General features: G+C 34.6%; 1 protein-coding gene across 1 annotated transcript; it reads right to left on the reverse strand.

Moving 5' to 3' along the window:
• Positions 1 to 858: 858 nt before the first annotated feature.
• Positions 859 to 12674, reverse strand: LOC122052754 (casein kinase II subunit alpha-2-like). The gene is made up of 10 exons (XM_042614446.1): positions 12450 to 12674; positions 10981 to 11110; positions 7931 to 8125; positions 5411 to 5568; positions 3454 to 3544; positions 3200 to 3265; positions 1944 to 2026; positions 1795 to 1858; positions 1602 to 1670; positions 859 to 1218 (listed from the first exon to the last, which is right to left on the reverse strand). The coding sequence occupies exons 1-10, from the start codon at positions 12533 to 12535 to the stop codon at positions 1159 to 1161; spliced, it is 1002 nt and encodes a 333-aa protein (XP_042470380.1). The 5' UTR covers positions 12536 to 12674; the 3' UTR covers positions 859 to 1158.
• Between the last annotated feature and the right edge of the window lie 3928 nt (positions 12675 to 16602).

Raw genomic sequence — 16602 nt, forward strand, 5'->3', positions numbered from 1 at the left:
TGTATGTCCAAAAAAATACTAAGGGTAACTTTTTGATCAACACTATGTGTCGGTCATATAAAATAACAGACCCTTGATGCGTTCCTTTCTTTGTGAATGCTTCAAAAAAACTTTTAAAGTGACCTAGGACACTGTTCCAATGCAGTTTCTGTCCAACGTCAACTGAACCCTACACTTTATAAAAATTAAAATATTTTAATCATACTAGTTGAGCTTTTCAAAATCACAGAGTTTGTAAAATGATGCCTTTACAGTTAATTGATGTTGAGAGGATGATGATACACCTGATCAACTTCTTTGGATCATTATGAGACGAGGTAATTGACGTAAACCCTAGAACCCTTCACTGGCGCCTCACGATCAGTCCTGATTTTTGGCACCGAAATGCTTGATGCCGCTTGAGAAACACTCGAAATCATAAACTAGAGTTTCACAAGAGGAAAGATTTCTTCATAGAATTGGATCGGCACTCGCATGTTACGAAGAAGGGAGGTAAGAAAATGATGGAAATTATTTTTTAAAAATCAAAGTTATTCAAAAAATGGTTCGAATGCTTTGGTACTTGACTACTAAACTGAGGAAATTGACAGAAAGATTATATTGGGTATTACACATGACTTACCTACACCTTTTGGTATATATAAAAAAGTGATGTGTCTTTTGATAAATACATTATACTATGTACATCTTTTGATAAATTACCGAACATGCAGAACTAATCAAAAAGTTATCACGGCCTTGGAATAGAAAATAATAGATTTCAAGTTTCTCCATTCTGAAATTTTGTTTCGACCAACCATATCGTGTATCAACCTACTGGCACAGCCATTATATTTTTCATCATTACTATTGGGCTACTTAACAAAGATTATTTTGCTGATTAACTAGATATTAGGCATTTACTTCTGTTCATTTTTGGCATACCAAACTAAACTATTACATAGCCAAACAAAGTTGTTCGTGATGCTACGCAAGATAGAATCTTGTCACCTCTAAACAAACTCAGACACCATCACAATGAAATCAGTGCTATGAAAGAGAGAATCACACAACGCCATCCAAGTGCTTAGGGGTAATGATAAAAGATGCTCCAAAGCAATGTCGTAATGTGAATAATCTACAACCCGGATTCCATATCAACTAGCCCGCATGACACTTTTACTGGGTCCGCATCCTACTGTTCTCTGCTGCTCTCACTTGAAGAAAATATGGATGTGCCTGCACAGTATTATATATTAAGCATGTTACTGCAAATCTCACATTTATGACTTCTTTTCTAAAATATGTATATGCATATTGTGGTTGTTTGCTTGCCAGAGTTCAGGGCATCTATATCAATGAACATTGATAAAGCATTTGGCCAGTTCTTTCAGATCTCTGAAGTCTACTTCAAATTGAGGACACAGATGACCAAAAAGTTTTTTTTTAAGAGAAATTCAGAGTATCCAAAACATGTCGATCCATTTTTAACTACCTTCTATAACTAAAGCTTCATTCTATATCATATTTCAAGGGGTGATGTCTTAAAATCATCTTAGCCCCAGGTATTTTGATGATACAAGGAAAGAACTGTAGTAAATGAACAAAAATTCAGATAATACCATTGCTTCTCGTGCAGTGAGCCTATCCTGATGATCGTATCGCAGGAGTTTATCAAGAAAATCTATTGCCTGCACAGGTTTTTGCCAGCCATGACAGAGGACAATGTTGAATATACATATAGTTAGCAAAATTAAATTTGAAAACAGTAATTTTTATTCTTTCAGCAAATTTGAAGTGAACACAAATAGAAACCTCAGGAGAAACAAGGTGTTGATTGTCAGCATTAATGAATTTAGACCATGGTTTTCTGCTGTGCCTGAAGAAAGCAAAGCAAAAAAATATGAATTTGGGAAATATTAGAGCTTATTAACGTTCCATCACAACTCGCAAGTACCTCATACCTTCCAACGAGAGCATCAAGCTGTGGATCGAGCTCTAGCCGATACTTGTTTAGGTACACATTTAGTTCATCAGTACCAAGAACCTGGAAAAGAAGATGAATGAATATCCAATCATGATAAGTCTCCAGCAAAAGCATAGGGATGGTAATGGGTACCCTAACAATGAACCCGTGAGCATGGGTGCATATTTAAGTAGTTATTTTCTTTTGATGGGTCAATGGTGATAGTATTGGTAATTTCTTGTTGTGTAGCTACATTTATGATAATTTAATTATTTTATTAGTAACTGACTAATATGCTGTCATTATATTTGTTAATCTTAATTAGCAATAATTTTATACTTGGAAAGAATTCAATTACCCATTTATTTGGATACCCATGAACTACTCAACGTAATTGTAGCAGGTCATAGTATCAGTTTGGCTAAACAGATAGGCATAGACATTAGTTATTAGCACCTGTGCAAGTATTAAGCAGCCAAGGCTACCGTTTAATTAAATGGGAACAGTTTGAGTTTGTATGGCAAAATGCAGGCTGTAATATCAACTAAATCTCGCAATGCACCAAAACATTGTAAATTTATTAGTAATTGGCTATAAAATGGCAACATTTTAGGTCAGGTCAGTTTGATATCTTGCAAACTGAAGGGGAAAGAGAATGAGAGACTTTGTTCTATTTCCATGTAATCTCATTCCAATGTCCCCATTATGGACTTCAATAAGATCCAATTTTCCAAAGGAAAAAAAAACACTTTTAACCAATAAAGAACATAAACTTTGTGATCATCATTTGTATCTATGAAATCTTAGAAAAAATATTCTCATATAAACATCAATAAAGACTTTATCTATCTAAGATATGTTAGAATAAAAACATTCCATGGCACAAAAATATGAAATCATCTCAACTGAGCATAAATAAAAACAAATATAAAAGTAAGCAATCATACCAAAGATTCAAGCATAAAAACATATTATACAACTAAAGTCCATAAAGCCATAAATATAGAAAACGGTATACAAAATACAACAACAAAAACTAACATGAATTGAAAATATAGACCAACGCACAAACTAAAACTATTTTAACTCAGTAACCTGACCTCTCGTCTTCAATTCATTTGAAACGGATAAATCAAAGTGTCACAGGATTGACCTATTTTTAATTTATAGGTGTTATACTATGTGGATTTTCAATTTTAGTGCTGATTCAGATATCAATAGACCAAACACTGCATTTAAGGTAGATCTTGTTACCTTAGCAATTTTGACAAGCTGATCATGATTGTCATGGCCATAGAAGAAAGGTTCTTTTCGAAATATCTGAAATCAAACAACAGAAGAACATCAATGTATTTGGCATTAGAAGATTGGGAAGCCTACAAGGAGACAGTATTTAGAAGTGCATTCAAACAACAGAAGAACATCAATGTATTTGGCATTAGAAGATTGGGAAGCCTACAAGGAGACAGTATTTAGAAGTGCATTAATTCCCCAGCAGGTACACTCACCATTCCAGCAAACATGCAACCAAGACTCCACATGTCCAAAGAATAGTCATAATCTTGCAAGTCAACCAAGAGCTCAGGGCCCTTGAAATATCTGCGTACAAACCACACCCACAGTTGAATTTCATTCCAGAGAGTACATGACAATTTGGCATATTTAATAAAATAGATTTCATTACTATTTAAACAAATGGCTATAAAATAATACCATTGGACTTTGCTTCAGACAGCTTGCTGAATTAAATTTATCAGCTAAATTATATTGATGATACTGCTTCAGTGGAAACACAAATATCTGGACGAAGAATATACTCCACCAAGTTTTTCTTTTTAAAATTAATTTCCATGACGGATGCAATATATATATATGAGCTATGATATTCATAAGGAAAATTCTTAAGGAAAATTCTTAAGGATAGACACATAAATGATAGGACCCACCATTTCACTTTTTGTGGGTCCCATCATTTATGTGTCTATCCTTAAGAATTTTTCTTAAGAATATCATTTCTCTATATATATAATTCTTTTAACACCAGAATTTCCCTGTAATTCTTATTCCTCTACCAATTTTTTTTTAATTCCCGTAATAATGCTAAAATTATATTTATTGGTGGCTTGGTGCGTGGAAGATTTAGGGCACTTCTATAGAAACTAACAGAAATCATCTGCAATAGCAAGTGAAAGATGAATAGCAGACAATTAAGCTTGGTTTATTCCTTACAGGGGTGAGGTATTTGGAAGATCTACTGAAGTAAAGATTTCTCCAACATTGACAAGCGGGTGAACACATTTTGCAGCAAGTACAAACAGAAAAACCAGACTATATCATCATGATGGTTCTTTTTTCCAAAAGGCCAACTTAAACAAGAAAATTAGTACATGTTGGTGCACTATGTGAAAGAGGCGGAAAAGGTCAAAAGAAAAAATAAGAGAAATGACCAACATCAAGAATATTGATGAATCTCTCCGCAAATATACTGCATTACTTAAAGTGGTGCCTATACTATTTGACAAAAAGTTATCAGTACTTTGATTGAATACAAGCAAAATACATGCTGATGATAAAGTGCAACGAGGGATAAGATCTTTATAACCTATCTCAAGCCCCCAGGGTGTAGCGCAGACGGTGGGCGTGGCATCTCTAGCGTAATGGCCAGGAGTCGATTCTCAAGAACTGACGAGCTGGGATTTATCCCACCATGCGCCTATGGCCTGTATACCTGCATGTACCTTCCTCCATATCTGTGAGGTCGGCACTAGGGGGGCCGCTAAGGTAGCGGATCTACTTTTTTTTATATATAACCTATCTCAAACAGTTGAGTTCCTGACATAGTTTGACAATGATAATGATTAAAATCTATATAATGTTGCTGTAATCCCACTGGGTTACACTAGCCACCTTGCTTGGTTGTGCATGCACATCTACAGCTGATGTTGTCTAATCCAGGCATTGATAGGCAATCACACAAATGAATAGTGCATATGTAGTACGTGAGAGGGGCATGTGCAATACAAGTTATATATATATATATATATATATATATATATATATAGCTTGTCACTTGCAAAAGTGTTTGTTTAACTTACAAGCTACCCAATAGTGTAATTTAGGTTCTTAAATCTATTTAGTTCAATCCACAAAGGTGCAAATTATACAAAATAGGTTTTTTCTTCTTTTTTTCCACAACATATGTAGGCATATACACCATGCAATCCTCTTCCAAATCTGCCAAGGCAACTGCATAGTTGCTAAGTGGTCCTTCACAAAATCATGTGTCTAATCCAGTCAGGCACATATGCCACTGTACTGACATCCAAACTTCAAAAAGACCGACATTAATCTATTACTGAATGTAACTTCATCATCCATTCTAATAGATTGAATATTAAAGGGTTTATTTCAGGATATCTAACAATAGACAATTGAAAACCCCGTGAAGTTCATAGCATGACATACCTTGAAGCTACACGAACATTGTACTCCTTGCCAGGATGATAGAATTCAGCAAGTCCCCAGTCTATCAACCGGAGCTTCCGGAGCTCGTGGTCTATCATAACATTATGAGGCTTGACATCTCGATGCATAATTCCCTGAGAATGGCAGTAATCCATTGCCTGGAAGTGCAGGAAGTTATAAATGAACAGAGCAATATGAAACACATTAGAGGAAATTATTTTGTGGTAATTTCAAAAAGAGAGAACAAATAATAACTCGATACAACGAGTTTAGTTGGGCAGGACAACATAATGGCCAATCAAATCCATCTTTAAGGATTAAAAAAACTGTAAGAGCAAAATAACAGTTGCAGCTGAAATAGCAATATTTCATCATGGGCCCCAAATTTTAACAAGTAGAAATTATCGCATCAACATCATTCCAATTGTATTTATGAAGAAAACTACATTTCATACATACATTCTGCAATGGGATTTGAAAGCAACAACAAAAAAAAAAATCCAAATCTGATAGTTTTTTAAGAACTTTCTCCAACTATTTCACTCTCTTGTTAAGTGATAACCTCCTATACCCATTCATCCTCAGTTTTTTTGTAAGCATCACAACAAATCATAAATTTGAGACCATATCTCAATGTAAAAAAGAAAATTACAAAGAAAACCAAAACAAAGTCACCACCTATACTGCTGCCACTCCTTCCAAAAAATTTGCCAACCTTTTAAATAAATATAATTTTCTCTATTATTGATCAAATCCTCAAATAGCCTAGGGAAACAAGCAGACAATATAGCAACCCATGCCAATAGATGGGGAAAATTAGTATTCTAGTTAGTTATCTGATAGAGAGGTTTACAATTTAGTAAGTCATACTAATGGTACAAAACATGTGAAAACATAAGGCATTTTGGATTTCAAATATTATTATAATTTGTTGAAATTTTTAATGTTGTCTAAGTTCTTTAAAATTTTATAGTGTTATACTTCCAGGAAATTTGTTAGAACATTTTAAAAGTTCTTTAATTTTTTATAAAAATAGATTAGAGATTTATTTGGGATGAACTAAATCATTATTTTATAGAAAAAGGAGTTGTGCTCCCAGTCAATAAAAACCTCACTTGACACCTTTAGAGGACCAACAAGAAGACCTAGACTATAAAATCCTCACTTGTTAGATCTAGGAAATTTGTTAGAGCATTTTAAATCTTTAGTTTTTTTTATTAAAAGTCGATTACAGATGTATTTGGGATGAATTGAATCATTATTTTATTAAAAAAATGAGTTGTACTATCAATCTATGAAATCCACACTTGACTACTTTAGAGAACATGATCTAGACTTAGGCTAATAAAGTATAACTAGTTCATGTTTCCCAGAAATTCCAAAAAGAGAGAATTGAACAGAAGTAACATCATAAACTAAGAATGCAAGACTCTAATTGTAATATTGAGAAATCAATTAAAATTCAAATTAGCATGTGTACTTTTTTAATTATTCATGTTTAGAAAGCTCGTCAACCTATAGAGTTTTCTAGTGTGCTGATACAAGTGGCACGTAGCAATACTAGAAACAAATTTATACATGTCAACATTGTTATAAATTATTATAAAGTACATAATGATATGATGAATTCTCATCTTGCATTCACGAACTCAAATTGTTCCATATTATATACTTTTAAAAGCATCCATGTTTAATGGCATTGGGAAGAGCTGATCATAATGCATGTTTATTTATAATGTTGGCTTATTTAACCACAAGTTCATATTTTAAATTAGATAGTAATTTGCTATACGAAATTCAATTCTTCAACCTTTTATGTAAACTTTTTCAGGGTTATGTTCTAAGTATTGTGAAAACATGGTCATCATCCTTGCTCTCCTTTTTATTTATTAGAAAGGGAAGACCAAAACAAAAAGAGACGAAATAAAGACTAAAAAAAAGACTAGTGCATCAACTTCTTACTCACTGGAAAGGTTGTCCAAGAAAGGATAACAATAAAAACTTTAATAAACTTCATAAGGTCATGTTACTTATGCGTGGAATCCATTGAAGACAATGCCAACAATTTACCTGGAGTCAAATTCTCCAAGGTCGAGAAGAATAATGCAATAGGGATTTTCAAAACCCTATTTTAAAATGATAAAAATTCAAAGTTTTTAAATTGTTTAAAATTTTATTGTTTGTTATATGTCTATGAAATTTGTTGGAGACCAAATCATCCCAGCTCAATTAGTTGGGAGCACGTTGGCTGATGATAATGGCCTCATAATTACATGAGGAAATTTTTGTGTTCCCTTTGCAACAACAAATCAAATTACATTCCTTTTGACCAGAAAATAAGTTGGTGGTAGAATATTTATCTCCACAACTTCCAAAATGCATTGTTTTAAGATATTTTGTCCACCCATCATAAATTGTTATTGAGAGACTAATACAAGAGAAATGGATAATATCTTCTGTCTAAAAACATGTAAAAAATATGTAAGTCAGTCATACATTACAAGAGGGCTAAAAGCAAACCTTGAGTAGTTCATAAATGTAGTATCGTATGTCATAATCTGTCAATGTAGGATATAACACTTTGAAGTCAGTACTATTGACATATTCAAATATCAAGCTTGGAGTTTTTGAGTGTTGATCCCTGACAATGTCGTAAAGTTTGACAATATTTGGACCACCACAAAGGTTCTGAAGAATTTTAATCTCTCTCTTTATCTGCATAATAGAGGAAACAACATTCATCTTTGTAAGAAAAAATACAAAAACTTATAAACAATAAGCACAACCCCCATTGAATATTCTTAAGAAAAAAACAAGCCATGAAAGGATACAACATCAAAATGTAAGAATATAACAAGAACAATATTTGATTGAGAGCTTCATCGAGAATGATGTTCACAAGGTCAGCGAAAGATTAATAATTAGCCATCCATGCTGACCAAGAGACAATACAAGTACACTAAACAGAACATCCTATACAGTATTCATAGAGAATACAAATACACAAAGAGAGGCAGTAATATCCTAATTTGTTACTTGTGAAAAAGGATAGTTTACTCAGAACAGAGTAGTTGAAGACATACTCAAATAGTCAAATCTAGTTGATTCTCCAGGAGGTTAGACCATGAAGCAAGACAAAAAAAAAACATGAAATGGAGAATATGGGAGGTTACACTGTTTTCCAATTTATCTTTTTTTGAATAATAAACAAGTGTTTTTCAATCAAAGTATGCAGCAAGGAAGATCAACATATTAGAAAGATAAGAAGTGAGCGGGAATATTTCATAATTGAGAAGCATTCTTTTACTTATAATCGGTTCCATTGTCTTTATGTGTTTTACAAGAATCATGTAATCCCTCTTTCTCCAGGCCATGCATCCTGCGAGTTTGATGGATTGGGATGTAAGCAAGCACAATTCCTTTAGGAAATATTTCCAAGAGGATAGATTAAGGCTCTGTTTACTTCAAGATATGAATTGAGGAAGGAAAGGAATCCAAGGTGGAAAAAAATCCCTAGGGAAAAGGAAGAGAAAAAAAAAAGAAAGGAAAAGAGGAAGGAAGAGGATGGAAAAGAAAAAATAAGCTCAAGCTGCATGCAAGGTTGGCCATGCCCGTGAGCGAGGTTGTCTGCGACGCAAGGCCGCACAAGGCAACCGTGCAGTGCTGCCCATGGCTCCCAACCGCGCAGTGCCGCCCGCGATGAGAGGCAAGGCCACCCGTGGCTCACGGCTGCCTGAGGTCGAAGTTGAGAGAGAATTGACTGGGAAGCAAGACAAGTGAGGAAGGAAAGTTGTGTTCCGTCCAATTTGGATGAATAAAAAAATATCCAAATAATATCCACAGATGGATTCTTAAATTTGTCCGCACATGATTTTATAATAAGGAAATAACAAAAAGGATAAGTAGTCCATTCTTTTTCACGAAATAAACACGAGAAAACTTTCCACATAGGAAACTTTTAGGGGATTTTATTTCCATTCTCCCAAGTAAACAGGTCACGGGTAAAGTTGTTGCCATGTGACCAAAAGGTCACGGATTCGAATCCTGGAAACAGCCTCTTGCAAAAAATAGGGTAAGGTTGCGTACAATGGATCCTTCCCCAGGACCCCGCATAGCGGGAGCTTCGTACACCGGACTGCCCTTTTTTTTCTCCCAAGTAAACAGGGGTAAAGACGATGTAGTTCAAGTGTTTAAACATCATTAGCATACAAGGTCACTGGAGGCAATGGAGGTTCAATTTCAATCCTAATTTGTGAGGGTAGCAATTTTCGAGTAGCCACACCTAGCTGACCCACTTATGCTTGCAAACATAGTAATTGATTTCAACCAAGATTTGGGTAGAGATATTAGATAAACAAATCAGACTTGAATCTAGTTTGAGTTTGGTTCATTCACAGGTACATGCAGATTACATTAGACTAAAGATATGCATCATGTTTGGATTAGGGTTAAAAAGGTGGGAAATTAATCAAGTTCCTATTCAAACAGGAACAAATTGATGAGCTCTTATACTTGGAGTCTTCATCTACCCCCTTTATCTGACACTTGGACACCAGCATTCTAAGCGGACATTCTAACTTTTCTTTTGACCATGTGTAAATACCTTCAGAAATAGCATTCACCAGGTACCCTATGTGTTTCCATCCATACCCCATTCAACTTTCTCTCTGATGAACCTAACTTTAGGCATACATTAAATTTGATAACATATAAGCACCCTATCAAGCATCTATGTATCTTCCAGTGTTCTAAAAATCGGCCTAGGCGGCCGCCTAGCCAACCGCACCAAAAACATGCCTGGCCAGCGGCCTTGGTGCATAGGTGGGGTTAGGTGGCCCTAGACACCAACTAATCGATTGAATCGTCTAGGCCCTGTAGAAATAGTGCAAAGTTTTCATGATTTTTTTAGTTTGGGCTTTTAAATTTAAAGCCCAATTAAAAAAAGTTGTAATGTAATCTTTTTTTTCTTCTATGTTGGGCTTTAAGTTTTATAAGGCCTAAACTTTGGTCCAACAAGAAAATCGATTTGTTGGTTTATCCTAGCAGCTAGCACCAAACTTCATCTTCAAAGCGAATGAAGAAGCTCATATTTTAGAGACCGGAGAAATCGATTTGAAGAAAAATTTGTTGTTTAATTTTTCCTAGTGACTTGAAAGGGATTGAATTGAAGGTTGGTCAAAACCTCATCCTTTAAAAACGTCATTTCATCAAACACTCGCAATATTTATTCAAGTTGAAAAGTAATTTGTTTTCATTTTGATACTTACAAATTGAAAGATAATTTACTTTAATTATTACGTAATTTATATTGATACCGTGAAATCCGCTTAATAGCGCCTAGTCCCCACCTAGGCGGTCTAGGCGCTGGTCTAGCGCCCGACTAGCGCCTAGCAAATTTTAGAACCTTGGTATCTTCTTTTCCTTAATGATTAGTCTGTGAGAAACTAGATTCTATGCTTTGAATGTAAAATTAGGTTTACTGTTAACCCTAAAAGAAAGTCCATATACAAAAGTGAAACTTGATGCTATACATAATAAAAAAGTTAGCACACTGAAGGACATATCAATACCTTCTTTTTCTTCACAGGCTTTAGGATCTTGATAATGCACTTCTCATTATTTGTTACATTTATACCTTCAAAGACTTCACTATACTTTCCTCTTCCAACTTTCCGCACAACCTCATAATCATCTTGATTCCTGAAAAAATAAGCTTTGGAACCTTTTAAAGCATATTTCTTCATTTTCAAGTGAATGAAAAAAGTACATCATCATATTCTTATTAGTAAATAATGTTTGAAAATAATAAATAGACATCATTCAGTAGGGACCACATGCATATATAATATGCAAGCACATATATGGCAGACATATTAGGCAAACTTCTCACAGATATCACAGTTGTATCTCTCATCAACAGAATCAAGCAATGATTCTTTAATTTCTATTGTAAAGAAAAAAATGATCTAGATTTTCTCCTTTATTGAAATATTCATTAGCACTTGAAGATTAAGCAGCTAGACTCAGCCTCAGTTAAATTTAAATCTCTTTCATGCTGAACCATCAAATGAATATTCCATTAATCAGTATCTTTTCAAAGAATCTTTTCCTTCTCATTATGTTGAATTTTTGCAACTGGACTGAATTGCTGTACTAGATTAATGGAATTTTCAAAGATTTATGATGATGGTTGAACGAATAAACTAAGTTGGTCTAGTTGACCCAAATTGAGGATTAAAATAATGTGCTAATCCAATGTCTATGGAGTACTGAATATGAATTAACATATGCAACAGAATGAACCACTTTGAAAAAATGCTGGTAACAAACAAAGTGCAGATCCTGACACAATAACAGACTAAGTTGGCAACCACTAATACAGAAGCAATAATTAGAAGATCGATAGACAAAATATGTGAAGGTACTCAACGGTTAACTGAAGGTGAAACAAGGTGTTTGAAGATTCAACCATGTCTATCAGTGATAGTTCTTGTTAAGGATTTGTTCAGAGATCACAACACTGGTTTGCACAAGTCATATGTGGTGTAAACAAGATGAGCCCATGGAAACATATAGACAATGCTTGGAAGAAATAAATTGCAAAGTATTCAAGCACCAGAGAAGTGAGGCTTGAAAAGAAGTCAATTCAAACGATCGATCATTACTCATCAGCTAGATTGCAAAGATTTGGCACCACTGGTTAGTCGTATATCCTCTCTAAGTCGTGTCTATGTAACCAAATCAGACATGCAGTGTCGGTGGAAGTAATTATCATATTTCTATTTTGAGATCCTGAAAACCTCGACTGCTGCTCCTGTATCCCCTTTTTTACTTATCACTAACATAAAATCGACAAAAAAAAAAAAAAACAACAACAAACTAATCCATGAGCAAAGCACGGGAGAAGCAAATAGACGCGGAGCCAATGGATCGCTCGCTGATCCCCAATCTGTACAGAAACTAGAAAAAAAAAAAAAAAAAAGGATCAAGGTGATCGACGCCTAATCCAGCCCTAGGGCTGGGGAAAAGGAACTCTTACCCCCACTGGACGGTGAGCGATTCGTAATCCCAGTACTCCTTGGGCCGGAGAACGTTAACATCGGTGTACACCCGGGACTTCGACATGGTGGAGCCTCCTCCCGCGAGATCCAGACAATCGCAACGGCAAGAAGCAATGAGAGGAGCGTGAAAGCGCAGCGGAGGAGGGGAGGATTGACAGCCAGAGCAAGCGGCAAAGGCAAAGAGACCGGTCCTTTCAGGCTCGTCCGGATTGCTTATATGGGCCGGTTCGGCCCACGGAATATACAGAAGGAGTCCAAAGCTGGTGGGACACCCTTCGGCTTAAAGTTGAGATTCCGATCCCGAGTCGAAAGGACATCATCCGTGATTATGGACAGCGCAGCTCTAGTCACCCATGTTTGACTCATTAAGAGCATTGAAACTCTTTGAAAATTCTTTTATTATGATATTCATACCACGTAAAAAATAAAAATAAAAAATTATATATTTTTTCATTATTAAAACATCTTTTAACAATTTTTTTTATGAACCCACCTTTTCTCACAAATTATTTTTATTTACTATTTTATTATTTTAAAAAAACTAAACTAAAAAAAAAAAGGGGAAAGAAACTCTATGAATATGGAGCCGCTTTTTTCATAATCAAGGGAGCTCCTTCAAAAACAAAAAGCTCCTCTTCAGTCGCCGCAGTAATTGGAGCTCTCAAAGATCTTCTATAGTGGTAGCTCTTGAGCATCCACAATGGTTAGAGTCCATTGAGAGCTCCTTCGTTGCTACGTCTACACCACATCAAAAGTTAAAAATCTCACACCTCTTTTCACTATTAAAAAACCTCTCAACAACTCTTTCATGGGTCTCACACTTTTCATTATATATAATTCTCATTTTTCATTCATATTTTACATTATACACCATTAAATTTTTATAAAATTTAAATTTATAAATTGCTAACCTAAAATAACATTAATAATTAAAAAAATTACATAAATATTACAGTGCATCAAATAAAAAGACATAAATTATAATAATATATAAAAATAAATGTAAACTCATCTACACCATGTCAAGTCACTGTTTAATTATTTCCACCATTTTCTCATGTAAATAAAGTTGTCCTGGCGTCATCTCACTGGTATCCTTCATAAGAATTTCATAATCCTTATGAAAGATCTCAGCTTCCCGTAAAGTCATTTTTTGTATTTGATAATTTTTAATATCTTGTCATTCTTTATCGATGCTATATTCCATTGTGTCGCACTCTCTAGCTTTAGATTTGCCCTTCCTCTTCGCTGCCTTTTGTCCTATCGGACGAATGCGGACTTCAGAGTCATCTAAATCAACGCTTGTATCTGGATTTGATGTTGAAGTGTTTCCCCTGATTCGGATGTCCTTGCCTTCTTGTTAGAGTAATGAGCAACTGATTATATAATATATTTCTTATATTCTTTGAGAACCCTCCACACATGCATATAATTAAAATCCTTGTTATTATTGTTGGCTTTTCACATATTCAATGCATTCTCCAACACATTCTCTTCACTCCAACCGCTTTGCCAATGAGTATAAAAATTATTATAAGTTGCAGCATCGGTGCAAACCTATAATAATGTGATTTCAGCCACTGATAACTTCTCGTCATAAATCTAGTGGGGTGATGTTTGTTGTAGTAATTAGTTATACGATTCCAAAAAACTTGACCCTTCTGGTCATTACCAATGATTGCATCAGTGCTTATAGTTATTCATGACTTCGCAAGGACCATATCTTCATCGAGAGACCAAAATCTTCGTTTCGATTCATTTTCCTCCAGCTCAACTTCACACTCTTCTTGTGATGAGTGTGATGGCAACTGAGTAGCTGTAACAGATGATGGTGTTAGAGAAATTCTTTGTAGCTGGTAAATGGATCAATAGTTGCCCTTCTTGATTTATTCGAAAGTATGACAGGTGGTTAAGTAGGAGAAAATGCGTAAGAATAAGACATCCCAAGTTGGCTACTCATTGCTGACCAATCTTGGGATGGATACATACCAAATGGAGCTGCGGCGACGTTACTTGGATTCCACGTCTACAAAAAATTTTGAGAACTTTGGGAATTTGAGAAATTTGGAGAATTTGTGGAACATATGAAATATTTTGAAATTTTGGAGGATATTGTGTGTGAGAGAAAATAAGAGGATATTGGATATTTAGAGGAATGCGAGTATTTTGAGAAAATGTATTTCCTTCCGTATTTGAAGAATTCAAAAGATTCGTAAAGGAAGTATTGAGATTTTTATCCATCTCGAATACAAATAGGGAATGAAAAGAAGAAATGAGTTGAGAGCAAAGATAACAATGGAATGAATGGAATAGATCTCATATTTATAGATTTTTTATATATTAAAAAATTAAATTATAACCGTTGAATAACGGCTAAAAATTAGCCATTGTTCAACGGCATACAACGGCTAAAACATTAGCTGTTGTTCTGTTTTTTTTTTAAGATTATTAAAAAAATAATATATAAAAAAAAATGTCAAAGAAGCGGCTTCGTAACCACGAAGTCGCTTCTTTGATTAAAGGGGAAAACCTCCCTCCACAATGGGAGGGAGGTTTTTCCCTACTGTCAGCTCACAGTGAGAGCTCTGAAAGATCTTCCATAGTGGTGGCTCTTAAAGCATCCGCAGTGGTTAGAGCTCATTGAGAGCTCCTTCGTTGCCACGTCTGCACCACATCAAAAGTTAAAAACCTCACACCTCTTTTCACTATCAAAAAACCTCTCAACAACTTTTTTATGAGTCCCACACTTTTCATTATATATAATTCTTATTTCTAATTCATATTTTACATTATATACCACTAAATTTTTATAAAATTTAAATTTATAAATTGCTAACCTGAAATAACATTAATAATTAAAAAAACAACATAAATATTACAGTGCATCAAATAAAAAGACATAAATTATAATAATATATAAAAATAAATGTAAACTCATCTACACTAGGTCATGTCTCTGTTTAATTATTTCCACCGTTTTCTCATATAAATAAAATTGTCCTGGTGTCATCTCACTAGTATCCTTCATAAGAATTTCATAATCCTTATAAAAGATCTCGACTTCCTATAAAGTCATTTTTTGTACTTGATATTCTTTAATATCTTATCATTCTTTGTCGATGCTATGTTCCATTGTGTCGCCCTCTCTAGCTTTAGATTTGCCCTTCCTCTTCGCTGTCTTTTACCCTATCAGAAGAATGTGGACTTCAGAGTCATCTAAATCAACACTTGTATCTGGATTTGATGTTGAAGTGTTTCCTCTTGATTCGGATGTCCTTGCCTTCTTGTTAGAGTAATGAGCAACTGATTGTGGAGTATATTTCTCATATTCTTTGAGAACCCTCCACACATGCATATACTTAAAATCCTTGTTATTGTTATTGGCTTTTCACATATTCAGTGCATTTTCCAACACATTCTCGTCACTCCAACCGCTTTGCCGATGAGTATAAAAATTATTATAAGTTGCAGAAAATTTATTTACCATCGGTGCAAATCAATAATAATGTGATTTCATCCACTGATAACTTCTCGTCATAGATCCAATAGGGCGATATTTATTGTAGTAATCAGTTATACGTTTCCAAAAGATTTGATCCTTCTGGTCATTACCAATGATTGCATCAGTGCTTATAATTGTCTATGACTTCGCAAGGACCGTATCTTTATCGAGAGACCAAAATCTTCGTTTCGATTCATTTTCCTCCAGCTCAACTTCACGCTCTTCTTGTGATGAGTGTGATGAGTGTGATGACAACTGAGTTGCTGGAACATATGATGGTGTTAGAGAGATTCTTTATTGTTGATAGATGGATCAATAGTTGTCCTTCTTGATTCATTCGAAAGTATGACAGGTGATTGAGTAGGAGAAAATATGTAAGAATAAGGCATCCCAAGTTTGCTACCCATTGCTGACCAATCTTGAGATGGATACATACCAAATGGAGCTGCAGCGGCGTTACTTGGATTTCACGTCTGTAAAAATTTTTGAGAACTTTGGGAATTTGAGAAATTTGGAGAATTTGTGGAATATATGAAATATTTTGAAAATTTGGAGGATATTGTGTGTGAGAGAAAATATGAGGATATTGGATATTTGGAGAAATGTGAGTATTTTGAGAAGATGTATTT

The sequence above is a fragment of the Zingiber officinale genome, chromosome 3A (assembly GCF_018446385.1).
Source record: "Zingiber officinale cultivar Zhangliang chromosome 3A, Zo_v1.1, whole genome shotgun sequence".
Taxonomy (NCBI): domain Eukaryota; kingdom Viridiplantae; phylum Streptophyta; class Magnoliopsida; order Zingiberales; family Zingiberaceae; genus Zingiber; species Zingiber officinale.

Bases quoted from the DNA above. Each gene is read 5' to 3' on its own strand.
- LOC122052754 (XM_042614446.1), bottom strand. From the start codon at position 12,535: ATGTCGAAGTCCCGGGTGTACACCGATGTTAACGTTCTCCGGCCCAAG. The intron at 8,126-10,980 runs GTATTGATATGT...TCTATTATGCAG, and splicing joins AGCCTGTGAAGAAAAAGAAG to ATAAAGAGAGAGATTAAAAT. The intron at 1,219-1,601 runs GTATTATCTGAA...AATACTGTGCAG, and splicing joins TCACTGCACGAGAAGCAATG to GCACATCCATATTTTCTTCA.